Genomic DNA, 14,641 nt, shown 5'->3' with positions numbered 1-14,641 from the left:
GCGATGTGAAATTCGGTAAATCTATAGCAGGTTAACATTTAAGCTGAGAATTTTGTATGATGTTGTAAATATGCACATAGCCCTGGGTAGAAACAAGGTTCCCCCACCCCTGTGTTAAGATCAGAGCCTTTAAGGCTCCAGGGCTCCCAGGTTCCACTGAGACACGACCACCTGGCCAAGGATGTTGGTTAAGTTTTCCTGACTCAGAGGACATGTTGAGAAGTAAAGCAGAAGAACTGCAGAGGACTCCTATAAGCTGTCACTTCTATTAACACATAGCAGCTTTCCTAGATTCCTGGAAACATTCCCCATTAACACAACCTGGCCTGTGAAGACAGCCCACCTTCAATGAAGTTATCAAGAGTGCCAGCCCACCTGGGACACAAAATCTCCCTTTTGCTCAAGCTCTCCATGCTCATGAGGTTGACAGGGGGTGTCTGGTCACTCGTTCCTAGAGCCATCCTACAGAGTGAACCCATCACAACCAGAGAACGCCATTCAGTCATGCGCCATGCAGGAAAGTAAACCATTCGGTTCATCGTTCGTTACTTTGCACCCCACAGTCAGTCTCCTCTCAGCTAAAAGGAGAGGGAAGAATGGGAAGGGAGATAATATGAAAGGGAACTTGCTGCTCCTCCCCTCAAAGAATCAGACGTCCTCCCACACTACTGTGGCCACGAAAGTCCACAGCCAAGGGTCTGAATTTCTGACAGCTCTCCCCACCCATGGTTCTCACGTCACTGTAGAACAAACACCCCAGGAATGAGAACTTACCTGCTGACATGGCCATTGTGGTCCCAGCCACCATGCCCATGGTGACCCCATTGCCTCTAGGAGGAGGGATGGGAGCAGGGTACACTGTGGCCGGCATGCCGTTGGGCTGCACCACCGTGGTGTGGTGGATGACGTGAGGGGGTGCTGCATACAGTGGCTGTGTGTAGTACGTGCCTTGCTGTGGGAAGAAGAGAGACAACTGCCATAGGGTCCCATGGCTGGGGGATGAGAACCCCATGGAACCAACCCTTCCCACACTGCAGGGCACACCCAAGCATACCTGTGCATACGGGCTTTGCTGGGGGTAGGCACTTCGCACGGGGTACACAGCCGTCTGGTAGGGGTTGGGGGAGGAAGAGTACGGTGGCACAGCCCCACTGGTAGGGGAACAGGACACTTTGTAAGGTGTGCCGGGAGTGTAACCTGGAACAAAGAAGCAACGGCCTGAGTCCACTGAGGTCCATGTCGGGCATGGGAGAAGAACAGTGTGCAGCAAAAGAGCCTCCTCCTCCATTAAAGTTTGACTCCACAGCTTAGGCTTGGTGGGCAAGGATTTGTGGTGGAGGGGGTTTTCTGGGGAGAAGGACAAAGCTCTACCAAGTTATCTGCTCACACCAAACAGGAAATAAATACCTTCCTGTTGGACTATCAATTAGCTTCACCTTCCCATGGCTCGATTTGGCATTAAAATTACGCATGTCCTATAGCTCCAGAATTAACTTCTAGAAATATGGCTTAATGAAATAAGTATGGGGGGCTGACGCTGTGGCACAGCAGGTTAATCCATGGCCTGTAGCACTGGAATCCCATATGAGCGCTAGTTCAAGTCCCCACTGCTCCGCTTTCAATCCTGCTCCCTGCTATGGCCTGCCTGAGAAAGCAACAGAAGATGGCCCAAGTCCCTAGGCCCCTACATCCATGTGGGAGACCAGGAAGAAGCTCCTGGCTCCTGGCTTTGGCCTGGCCCAGCTCCAATTGTTGAGGCCATTTGGTGAGTGAACCACCGGATGAAACAGATTCTCTCTCTGCCTTTCAAATAAATAAATAAATAGTTTTTAAAAATGTGGATATATGTATATACACGAAGACACAACTACAAATACATTTATCACTGCGTCATTTATTACAGCAAAAACAAAAGGAGAATCTTGTTAAACACCACTGGGTTAAAAAGACTTCTGGGTCCAGGAAGTAGGGTCAACACACCCACCTGCTTTTGTCCTCACCCAAATAACATGACAATGACAATTAGCAGATTAAGAAATAAAAAGATAAAAAGCCACACATAGAACAAGAATGTAAAAGACAGCATTCTGAAACCTAAAGAGCTTTATTGGATAAGGATTTAGCCAGCTTGAGAAAGCTGCACTCCCAGGCAGCAGCCAGGAAAGCAGAGAAGCAGCCCCTCTCCAGGCCTGGAAACCAGTCAGCAACTTGTTTCCAAAGCTGATGAAGGGCTGGCAGTACAAGAGTGGCCAAGAGCCTGCCAAGTGAACAGCTTGGTGCTGCCTCCCCCTGCTGGCCCTGCCCAACAGAGAATCAGGATTTGTTCCCTGGGCAGGATAGGAGAGGGGCTCGGAGCAGCTTTATTCATACTGACTGAAAACAGGAAATGACCAAAAAGCCACCAGCATATGATCAGAGAAACCATGGGGGTAGCCGTAACAGAAAATAAATGATTCCCAGAAAATTCACCAGTTTTTTTTTATTTTTATTTTTGACAGGCAGAGTGGACAGTGAGATAGAGAGACAGAGAAAGGTCTTCCTTTGCCGTTGGTTCACCCTCCAATGGCCGCCGCGGCCGGCATGCTACAGCCTGCACACCGTGCTGATCCGATGGCAGGAGCCAGGTACTTATCCTGGTCTCCCATGGGGTGCAGGGCCCAAGCACTTGGGCCATCCTCCACTGCACTCCCTGGTCACAGCAGAGAGCTGGCCTGGAAGAGGGGCAACCGGGACAGAATCTGGCGCCCCAACCGGGACTAGAACCCGGTGTGCTGGCGCCGCAAGGCAGAGGATTAGCCTTGTGAGCCGCGGCGACGGCCAAAATTCACCAGTTTTAAGTGCCCCTGCTGCTCCCATGCCTTTTTAACCGCAACAAAGAAACTTCCCCTTCCTCCAAGGGCCAAGTCAGTCCTGTCGCTCCCCCTCTTCGTGGAGGAACGACACAGGACCCTGCGCTGTTCTTTTGTCTGCTCGGCCCTCCCCGGGTTTGCTGCTGGTTCTTCCCGGGTTGGCTGCCGTCCTTCCACCTCCGTGGAAGGGCGGTTCCCCCTGCCACTTTCCCCACTTCCGCAGGGGAGCAGCACACTGCTGGCCGGCTCTCTCAGGGGCTGCTCAGATGTTCCTCAGGTGTTCTTGGTGCATGTTGTCTCTCTCCTCCTTTATAGTCCTCTTCCACCAATCCCAGCTCTGCTACCCACACGCCGAGTACACTGCTCTCCTCCAATCAGGAGCAGGATCAGCTCCTGCAGGTCATCACTCAAGTTGGCGAGAGGCAGCTGCGTAGAAGCTGTTTACTCCTCTCCCAGCGCCATATTGTGGGAGAGCAGATGCATAGAATAAGTCTTAATTCCAGTAACTTAGTCTAGTCCGAGTTGCTCCCCACAAGTCCTGTTCAAGTGTTCTGCCTTACTACAAGTCCCACCTCTGAGACTCCCTTATCCGAGTTGCCATGGACCCTGTGTGCCCAGGATCATCAGGATATAAATACCATACTTTCCATGTCCTCTTCAACATGGCCCTTTGCAGTCTTACAGCAGGAGATGCCAAGGCTGAGATCCTCCTGTATGCCTAACAGGCAGCCACTCCTAAGCCACAAAACAGGGACCTCAGACCTAGATACATCTGCAGCCAGAGCCTACACCTGCTCACCAAATCAGGTAATAAACTCAATCAGAAGAGAGACAAGACCCTCCCAGGTCTCCCTATATTACTTTAAAAAAATTTATCAACTGCTATGTAAATGTTAAGTAGCACCAATTTATTATACCAACTTTTAATTCTGGTGCTTAGCTAAGGAAGAGCAGAATACACAGGTTTTCAGTTATGATTTGGAACCCAAGTTTAAATATGGAAAGTTCAGAGTCCCTTTCTCTGCTTACCTCCTAGTCTTTGAAAAGAATAAAAGAGGGAAGGATGGTTTCATGGGTAAATTATGCTCAAATCCATGAAGCTGAAGCAATGAATGTGTGTGCACTCTCTTCTATGCCAATCATACAACAAGTTGTAAACCATTTTCTTAAATTATAAATAAAAGGTAGCATGAAAGCCATCAAGTTCTCGCCTTACACTGACACTCCCAGCAAACAGCCCAGCTGCTCATAGTGACTGGCTATCTCCAAGGAAGAAAGAAACGAGCCACAATGCATGGTGGACACAACGGTGACCAATCATGGTGACGGGAGCATTATACAAGCACAGAATGACTCTCTGTCACTAACGAGATGATCTATAAAGAACCAGCCTTTTCCATAAGTTGCTTGGCTTCTGGAGAACATTACAAGAAAACAGACCACCATGACATCAGCATTTATAAAGTCTTGGCAGGCAAGTAGGAGTTATCTCAGGATGCAGGACAAGTTTGTCTCAAAAAAAGGGAACTGCGGGGATGAAGGCTTGCCCTCAATAGTCCCCTCCCAATTCTCAGGACCAAGCAATAGTAACAGAGACACACCAGCAAAGCTATCAGTTGCTTTACGGGCAGACAACCCAACTCACAAACTCAATTCACTTCTGCAGGGCTGGTGTTATGGCAAAGTGGGTAAAGACAATACCTGCAATGCCAGCATCCCATATGGGCAGTGATTCATGTCTCAGATGCTCCACTTCCGATCCAGCTCCCAAATGTCCTGGGGAAAACAGTGGCAGATGGCCCAAGCCCTTGGGTCCTTGCTACTCACATAGGAGACCTGGAAGAAGCTCCAGGCTCCTGGCCACTGTAGCCATCTGGGGAGTGAACCAGCAGAGGGAAGATCTCTGTCTCCACTTCTAACACTTTCAAACAAATAAATAAATCTTTAACAAAAATATAAAAAGCGATTAACTTTCTGCAGCATTATTTTCGCTGGCCTAATGAAGAGATCTCAGAAATCACTAAACTCACATCTCACCAAGACAGCAATAACTTCTTACAAAAGTTGTCACTAACAGAACCGCCCTAACTGTGCTGCATTTTGAGAACAGACGTTAGACTTAAAAGTTGAGTATCACCTTCTGATGTTTAGGGCTGGCCCATTTTCAAATGGTTTAAAGCAGGGGTGGATGGGCCTGGCACTGTGATGTAGTAGGTAAAGCTGCCACCTGCAGTGCTGGCATCCCATATGGGCATGGGTTCGAGTTCAGCTGCTCCACTTCTGATCCAACTCTCTGCTATGGCCCGTGAAAGCAGTAGAAGATGGCCCAAGACCAAAAGAAGCTCCTGGCACCTGGCTTTGGATCAGCCCAGCTCTTGCCATTGCAGTCAACAGGGGAGTGAACCAGCAAATGGAAGCTCTCTCTCACCACCTCTCCTTCTCTGTGTAACTCTGCATTTCAAATAAATAAATAAATCTTTAAAAAAAAAAATAAAGCAAGGATGGTGAACCTTCTTTTTGCCAGAGGCCTTTGGATATCTGTAACATCATTTGTGGGCCATACAAAATCATCAACTCAAAAATGAGCGTGTTGGGGCCGGCACTGTTGTGTAGGGGATAAAGCCGCCACCTGTGGCACCAGTTCGAATCCTGGCTGCTCTACTTCAGATCCAACTCCCTGTTAGTGCACCTGGGAAAGCAGAGGAAGATGGCTCAAGTACCACCCTGAACTCATGTGGGAGACCTGAGAGAAGCTCCTTGCTCCTAGCTTCCAAATGGCCCAACTCCAGCTGTTGCAGCCATTTGGGGAGTGAAAAGCAGATCTCTGTAACTCTGCCTTTAAAATAAATAAATAAATCTTAAAAAAAAAAAAAATCAAGCCTGCTACAGATTTGTTGAACTTTTGAGTCCCACTTGCAATTGTCTTGAAAAGGCCAGATGAAATGATTTTGCAAGCTTTTATGGCCCACAGGCCAGACTTTCCCCACACCTGGAAAGGAAAAAACCAATAGGGTTCCCTTCTTCATCATACAATTAAAATATGTTCATGACACAGATGAAACAACTAGAAATATGAACACTGTAATTTCGATATGTAAGTATTTTGTCATGACAGTGATATATGCATTTTTAAATTATCTTTAAAATACTAAAACACTGATGAACTTGATGTCTAGATTTCCTTCAAAATAATGTGAGAGAGGAGTCGGCACTGTGGCACAGAGGGTTAAAGCCCTGGCCTGAAGCGCCGGCATCCTACATGGGCGCCGATTCTAGTCCTGGCTGCTGCTCTTCTGATCCAGCTCTCTGCTATGGCCTGGGAGAGCAGTAGAAGATGGCCCAAGTCCTTGGGCCCCTGCACCCACATGGGAGATCAGAAGAAGCTGCTGGCTCCTGGCTTCGGATCGGCACAGCTCCAGCCGTTGCAACCATCTGGGGAGTGAACCAGCGGCTGGAAGACCTCTCTATCTGTCTCTGCCTCTCTCTGTAACTCTTTCAAATAAATAAAAAATAAATCTTTAAAAATCTTGATATAGATGAAAAAATCAGCCATGAACCAATAACTGCTAAAGCCAGAGACTGGGTAAGGATTATATTCCTGTGTATTTGTGTATATATTTGTGATTTTTACCAATAAAAATTCTTTTAGTCAAAACATTAAAGGGGAGAGGAACATGTTAGCCAGACTGTTATAGATTAATAGAGATAAGAGGGGAGGGCATTTGACCTAATGGTTAAGAAGCCAAGTGGACTCCTGATTCTCACTTCAGAGGACCTGGGTTCAATTCCCAGCTCTAGCTCCTGATTCCAGCTTCTTGCTAACATGGACCCAGGGAAGCAGCAGTAATGGTTCAAGTACTTGGATTCCTGCTACCCATAGGAACACCTGGATTGCGCTTCTGGCTCCCAGCTTCAGCTTGGCCCCAGCCCAGGCCATTACAGACATTCAGGAAGTGAAACAGATGATGGGAGCTTGCTCTGTGTGTGCGTGCGTGTGCTTGTATGTGTATGCGTGTGTATTTCTCTCTATCCAAAAAAGACAAGACATAAATTCAACTTTAAAAGCAAACTCAACATGTAATGTTGAGTAGACCCTTGGTTCCAAATTAAAAAAAAAAAAAAGAATTTAGGGATAACTGGAAAATTTTAATATGAACTATAAAGTAAAATTAAAGAATGTGATGATGGTACCATGGACATGCAGGAAAATGTCTTCACTGAGAAGTCAAGAAGGGCCACACTGAAGTCCACAGGACAGAAGCAACAAAGGCTACATGTAATTCTGATCTAGTTCAAGAGAAATTTAAAATATCACCCACACACTCACCCGATACACAGTAAATATGGCAAAAGTTTAACTGGTAGATATTATGTAATTATATAGTATCATGGAATAATAGTAGTAGTATTATGGAAATACACTGTACTGAGGTTGGTGCCATGGCGTACCAGGTAAAACCGCCACCTGCATTGCTGGCATCCCATATGGGTGCCAGTTCCAGTCCCAGCTGTTCCATTTCTGATCTAGCTCTCTATGACCTGGCAAAGCAGTGGAAGATGGGCCAAGTGCTTGGGCCCCTGCACTCGCGTGGGAGACCCAAAAGAAACTCCCAGCTCCTGGCTTCAGATCGGCACAGCTCCAGCTGCTGCAGCCATCTGGCAGTGAACCAGCAGATGGAAGATCGCTCTCTCTCTCTCTCTCTCTCTCTCTCTCTGTTTGTCTCTGCCTCTCTGTAATTCTGCCTCTCAAATAAATAAATAAATAATTTTTTTAAAAAATTCACTGTACTGATCTCTCAACTTTTCTGTATATATTTTTTAAAAATTTAGCAAAATGAAAAAAATATAATGCTTTCAGATGGCAACACATACCTGAGACGGACTAAGCAAGACAGAAAATCTCCATCCAAACGAGTCATGCATGAGCTGAGGTAAAGTAAGGGAGCAAGTTGACAAGTGCCCAATCACCACCACACCCCTCACAGCACCCCTGGAAGATTAACACAAGATATGGCTGAGCGTTTAAAAAAAGGTCATCATCAGTAGGGAGGCATAGCTCTTTGAGCAAGCTGATCGCAAAGCTGGCCTGCCAGTTCAGCATTGGCTGGAAGAACAACTAAGTTAAAACATAACCATTGCTCAACGTACACAGTCCACGTTTATCAGAAAGTTATGGCTCTACATGTTACGTTCACAACAGACAAAAAAAAAAGAGAGAGAGAGAGAGAGAGAATTTGTTTTGAGGAAGTGAAAATGGCACAAGCAATGAATTCACAATCTGGAGGAAACATCCTCTAGAAGACCCAACAGTAATCCCAGTAAGAAAGGCTAGCTCTATTTTGTCTGTTCAAACACAGAACAGCACAAACTAAGACGAGGGACGCTGTCCACCCGAACCAACTTCCAAGAACAGAGAGCATGAAACCCACTGAACAACACCTGGACAGTCCCCTGAAGTCAGGCTCTCTGAACCAGACGCCCTTTGTGCACCCACCAAAAAAGGTGAAGCCCCCCCCCCTTTTTTTAAAGATTTATTTGTTTATTTAAAAGACAGAATTACAGAGAAGCAGAGGCAGAGAGGGAGAAATCTTCCATTCTCTGGTTCACTCCCCAAATGGTCCAACAGATGGAGCTGCGCCGATCTGAAGCCAGGAGCCAGGAGCTTCTGAGTCTCCCACATCACTGCAGGGGCCCAAGGACTTGGGCCCTCTTCCACTGCTTTCCCAGGAACATCAGCAGGGAGTTGGATCAGGAGTGAAGCAGCAGGGACTCAAACCAGTGCCCATATGGGATGCTGGCAGGCATGGCTCTACCTGCTACACCACAGAGCTGCCTTTTTCCTTAAGCACTTTTTTTCTAAAAAATGATGTACTTATGTGAAAAGCAAATACCCATAACAGCTGGTTCTGGAGCAGGCTGAAGCCAGGAGCCTAGAACTCATTCCAGGTCTATCACATGGGTGGCGGAGACCCAAGTACCTGAGCCACCATCTGCTGTCTCCTAGGACAGACATCAGCAGGAAGCTGGAACTGGAAGCAGAGCCATAGGCCAGGACTCAAACTCAGAGACTTACAGGATGTGGGCCTCCCAAATTGTGTCATCCATTGCTGAGCCAAATGCCCACCCCTGAAGCCCTTTGTCATTCCCTGATTACTTCCCTACTAGGCCTTTCTTGTTTTCTACTGGAAGCCTCCTCCTGCAGAAATCTCTTCAATTGGCCCTGGGTCTCCCAACCACTTCACACGTTGGCTTTGATTAGACAAAGATAACTCCAAGAAGTCAGAATGTGTAAGGCATCTTTCAGAACACAATAAATGGTACTCCTAAACCTGTGCATCTCATACATATAAATTTTATTTTAAAAGAAAACAAAAAAAAGAATTGTATATGAATATTAATGATGCACATGCCAAAGTACACTGAGACATACAACTTATTCTGAAATACAAAAATTTTAAAAAAGACAAACTAGAGAATGGCTGGAAGGATATGTATATGACACAAGTAAAATGTTACTTGTAAAAGTTTAATGCTTCATTCATGGAATTTTGGGAGTCTGTATGTTCATCATGAAATTTTTTCTTCAGCTTTTCTGTATATCTGAAAATTTTCACAATACAATGTGAAAAAAGATAGTCATCTACTATTTCTTCTAAATAGGGCAATGGTTTTTAGTACGTATTACCTTACTGTTTATTCTTATAACTGTTAAGCTCACCAGGAAACTTCTGTTGATATCATCTATAGGCATACATGTTAAATCACTTTTTATTCTGCATCTGAGACTAACCAGTTTCAAGGAATATAAACATGCCTTCCTGTCAATTTAGGATGATGTGTATGCTAGCCACCTTCCTTAAGTTTTTCTTTTTTTCACGTTAACACTAGATTCATCATATCTCATCAAAGTAACTCAACAGGCACCTTACAAAAACATAAACAGACACACTACTACTTCATTGTATCCAAAATAAGCACTGCCTCCTTGAAGTACTGGTCTTTCCAAAATAAGACTAGCTTCAGATTCTGTCCCAATGAAGCCCATGTGTCATAACCCACCACAGACAACATGATGAGTAGCATCTTTCTTCCTTTCACTCTCACCAACGTGTGAATGGCCTGTTTGCTGAGCTCTCCTAACCCTACTAACATTTCAGAATGCTACCCATCTGCTCAGATGCCAGCAGGTTTTTATTTGACTGGGTCATTTTTTTTTCTCTAAAGTACTGTATACCACACAGATTTTCATTTTTAATTTGAGAGACAAAGATAGAGTATGAGTGCTCCCCCATTGCTGGTTTACTCCCCAAAGACCCAAAATGGCCAGAGCTGGGCTGGGGCAGAAGGAGGAAGCTGGGAACAGAATCAAGTCTCCCACATGCATGGTGTAAACCCAGTTACTTGAGCCATCATGGCTGCTTCCCGGGTTCTGCGTTAGCAGGGAGTGGGAGTCAGGTGCCAGAGCCGACAAACTCAAGTACTCCAACATAGGATGTGGATGTCTTAACTAGTAAGCTGAATTAAAAGTTCATACCCCACTCAAATTTTTATAATAATTTTCTAAGCACTAAACAGATTTATTTAGAGAATCTGGATAATTTGGAAGCATATCAAGGCAAACCCTGAACAAAGACGGCATGTCGGAATTTCAGAACACAAGATAAAAATATGACACAGCATCAAAGAGAAGCACTGGTTACATTCAGTCAGGTGCCAGCAAGGTGCTAACTCCCAGCAGCAGTGACAGAGCTGGAAAACGACCAGTGACAGCCTCTCAATTCTGGGATGAAATGATTACTAGCCTCACAATCTATTTCCAGACAAACTATCAATAAAGTTTGAGGGTATTTTTCAACGTTTTCAGAAAAGCCTAAAATTGTGACTCCCCCATACCCTCCAGGAAGGCAGCAAGGGAACTCCTTCCCCAAAACCTGACAGTTGGAATGATAACAAGGATGGACATGGGAGGAAGAAGCAAAAGCAAACTCTGGGGTGACGGGGCACAGTGCCCCCAAGTGAGGGCCCACAGGATGAGCGGAGAAGGAGGTAGAGGCTTCGAAAAGAGCGCTCCCCCAGGGAACAAAACACCCAGGAGCAGCTCAAGAGTGCTCCGAGATGAGATCCCAACTCCTGAGAAATCAGAAGTTGGGGGTAAAAACCTACTCAAAGCCACCATGTAAGTATTTATCTCAAGGAGGACAAAGTAGGTGAAGAAAACACACCCGCAACACAGCTGAGAACAATGTGCACAAGATCAGAATCACAGGGAACAGACAAGCAAGAAATGAGGCACGGAAAGGAAAGATAAACTCATGTCACCCAAAGTGAGAAGTCCGTAAGCAGTGCTCTAGAAGAAGGAACGGCAGAAGCAGGATACAGGGAAACATGGACGGAGAGCAGAAACAGCTCAGAGTCTAAAGGGAGACAGAGCTCGCCTCTGTGGCACAGATGTGGTGTTTCTGACAAGATGGCATTGCTGGTTTTCATCTGTAAAAGTCTTATAGAAACACTGGAACCTTTAAACTACGTACATGCAAACCTTCAGTTTGAGAGAAAGACCCCTATAATCTTCCAGCCTGTTAACATTCTAAAGGCTCTCTCTCAAGTGGCTGCCAACAAGTTTAATTTTTAAACAAATCTAGGTGTCACCTCATGAACATTATACTGAGTTTAAAAAAAAAAAAAAAAGGCTGCATTGTGGGGCTGGCACTGTGGCAGAGTAGGCTAAGCCTCTGCCTGCGGCACCAGCATCCCATATGGACACGGGTTTGTGTCCTAGCTGCTCCTCTTCCTATCCAGCTTCATGCTTATGGCCTAGCAAAGCAGTGAAAGATGGCACCCACATGTGAGACCAGAAGAAGCTCCTGGCTTTGGCCTGGCCCAGCCCTGGCCATTGCACCAATAGAGAGTGAACCAGCGGATGGAAGACCTTTCTCTCTGTCTCTTCCTCTGTCTGTAACTCTACCTCCCAAATAAATAAATAAAACTTAAAAAAAAAAAAAAAAAAAAAAAGAAAAGAATGTATCGTAAAGGCTTTTAACTTCTCAAACATTCTTCATAAGTAAGTACTCAGACCAGATCTACCCTACAGGATAAACACCTTAATAAAACCATTACGTTATCAGCTGGATTTCCACATAAATGTTTACGGATGTGATTACTGATTCCCTTGGGCTATCACCCTTGGCAACATTTACATGGTTTAAAAATATGTGCTGTCACTAAAGCTTCCTAAACTGTCACTAAAGCTTACTAAAGGAACTAAATGTTTCCTTGACAATTTCAACTCATCATTGCAAATATTAGTTACAGGTGTTTGTACTGTAAGACAAAACTGTAGAACAGAGGCTTGAACAGGCTGGCTGAGAGCCTGAGCCTGCCTTCCTGATGTCAGTGCCTGCTCATGGGCTTGGCGCTGGAATCCTCTCCTAACACACCCAAGGGGTGTTTCATTATGCAAATACTGAGAGTGAAGTTAAACAACTTTCTCGGGAGTGACACAGCCAGGAGTTAAGCAACAACCAGCTAACTCTATAGTCCAAGAAAACTCTGATTCCAAAAACAGCCCACTCCAGCTGCATATGCACACAGCTCACTGCATCCACCTGCTCAAGAAGACAGAAATGACTGATACGGTCCCCATTTCCAGACTGAGTAATGAACCCTTCAGCAAAAGCTTCTCTGAACCTTCTGTTCCACAACTGGAAAATGGCCAGAAACGGGCCACACTGAGATTGCAAAGCACTCCAGAAGCCAAAGCCCACGCAACTCCTGGACTACAGACCAGGTCTGCCCACAAGCCTGGTGCTAGGTGAACCAAAAGGTAGATCAAGAAAGCAGCAGAAATGGAGAAAAACTTCAGTTTGTTTAATACTATATATTGGCCACTTTGGCTTGCTCATTAAATAAGGGGGAAAGCCCACTGGGAAGAGAGATTAAAAAATTCAAGACATCAAACAATGAAGAGGCTCCCAAAAAAAGGGCACACAGGTATGGCCCAGACTCAGGTCAGGTGGACAGCAGCACTGTGGGATGTCGCAGGACCATCAAAGCGCCTTTATTTTTTCACTCACCAATTTCACACAGAAATCTTTATTCCCAGTTTCTCTCAACAAACCAGAAGAGGTGGCACTGCTGGGCCAGTGGTCTGTTAGGCGTCTGTCTGGCACCCATCAGTGGGTACCCTTCAACAAGGCAGCCTCAGTTCCACCTGCCCACCCCCATTTCTAGGTTAGAGGAACTACCGGAGGCAACCTTGGGAAAGGGGCAAAAAGGAGAGCTGTGAGAGAAGGTAGATGACACCTGCCCAGAGACTGGCCCACAGAGATCCCCAACAAGGACACTGCCAGCAGCACCAGACCTCCAAACACCAGCCTTCCAATGCAAAGCAGGGCTGGCACTTTTGCAGGAACAGCTTTGTCAGCCTCAGTTAAATCTCAAATTTGTTTTGTTTGAAAAAAAAAAAAAAAAAAAAAGTGGGGGGGGGCTGTAGGTTTTTAGTACAATTTGACACAGTACTCTATGAAGAAAATGAGTAAAAGTGGGCTACCTCTGAATATTCTAGAACAATAATTTACTTTATGGTGGTCTCAGCATGAGTACATGTGGAATAAATCATTAGGCAAAAAATAAAACTTCAACCTGTTTTTCCCACCATAAACAAAAATTAACCACAAAGGGGTCATAGACCTAACTGTTGAACGTAAAGCTGAAGCCAGCATGGTAGGAAGAGTAGGTTGAGCTGCTACCCTCAACACCAGCATCCCATATGGGTGCTGGATCAAGTCCTGGCTGCTCTGCTCCATTTCCAATCCAGCTCCCTACCAAGCTTTTCTTTGTTTCTTTTAAAAAAAGATTTATTTATTATTTGAAAGTCAGAGTTACATAGAGAAGGAGAGGCAGAGTGAGAGGTCTTCCATCCGCTGGTTCACTCCCCAATTGGCCGCAAGGGTCAGAGCTGCGCTGATCTGAAGCCAGGAGCCAGGAGTTTCTTCCCGGTCTCCCAAGGACTGCAGGGGCCCAAGGACTTAGGCCATCTTCTATTGCTTTCCCAGGCCAGCAGAGTGCTGGATCAGAAGTGGAGCAGCAGGACTTAAATCAGTATCCATAAGGGATACCAGAATTGCAGGCGGCAGCTTTACCTGCTACGGCCACAGAGCCGGCCCCAGCTCCCTACTAACCTACCTGGGAAAGCAGTGGAATATGGCCCATGTACCTGGGCCCCTGCAGCCAGATAGGAGACCCAGATGAAGCTCCAGCTGTAGTGACCATTTGGGGATTGAATCAGTAGATGGAAGCTCTCTCTCGCTCCCCCTAACTCTGTCTTTCAAGTAAATATATCTTTAAGAAAAGAAAAAGTGTGCTTTACGTGTGTGCAGTTTATGTCATGTGTATCTCAAGACAGCTGTTTAAAAAAAGGTTAAACAATGTGAGGCGTTTTACAAAAGATGAGTGACACCACTGAAGAACCCAGCGAGCAGCCATACAACAATCGCCATTCCAAGGGAAGGGAGATTCCACAACAGACTCAAAAGACAGGCACAGAGTAGAAGCAATTTAGTCCAGGAGGGCGTGAAACAGCTAGGCAAGAACACAAACAAAAAATGTTTTGAAGAGAATTAAAGGGCCACTGTGGCATAGAGCTGGGGATCTCATGTCCAGGCTCCTGGCCTAACTGTCCTCAAGTTACGGGAAATAAAAGGCAAGTTCCTCTGGGAATGACACTCTGGCATAGGCAGGCAGAAGCTCGAACCAAGGTAAAAAAGCCTGGGAGCATGAAGAAGATCAAGTCA

General features: G+C 45.8%; 1 protein-coding gene across 2 annotated transcripts in view; it reads right to left on the bottom strand.

The window, feature by feature from the left end:
• FAM168B (family with sequence similarity 168 member B) overlaps positions 1-14,641 on the bottom strand; it is a 64,100-nt gene that overhangs the window by 6,096 nt on the left and 43,363 nt on the right. For both annotated transcript variants that reach the window (XM_017342782.3, XM_070071040.1), the window contains exons 4-5: positions 1,055-1,197; positions 775-952 (exon numbers count right to left, since the gene is read on the bottom strand). In XM_017342782.3, the coding sequence (XP_017198271.1) occupies positions 775-952; positions 1,055-1,197 (321 nt within the window). The remainder of the gene's footprint in view (positions 1-774; positions 953-1,054; positions 1,198-14,641) is intronic.

Source organism: Oryctolagus cuniculus, chromosome 3 (genome assembly GCF_964237555.1).
Source record: "Oryctolagus cuniculus chromosome 3, mOryCun1.1, whole genome shotgun sequence".
In the NCBI taxonomy this organism is placed as follows: Eukaryota; Metazoa; Chordata; class Mammalia; order Lagomorpha; family Leporidae; genus Oryctolagus; species Oryctolagus cuniculus.
This window is presented reverse-complemented; position numbering and strand designations above follow the sequence as displayed.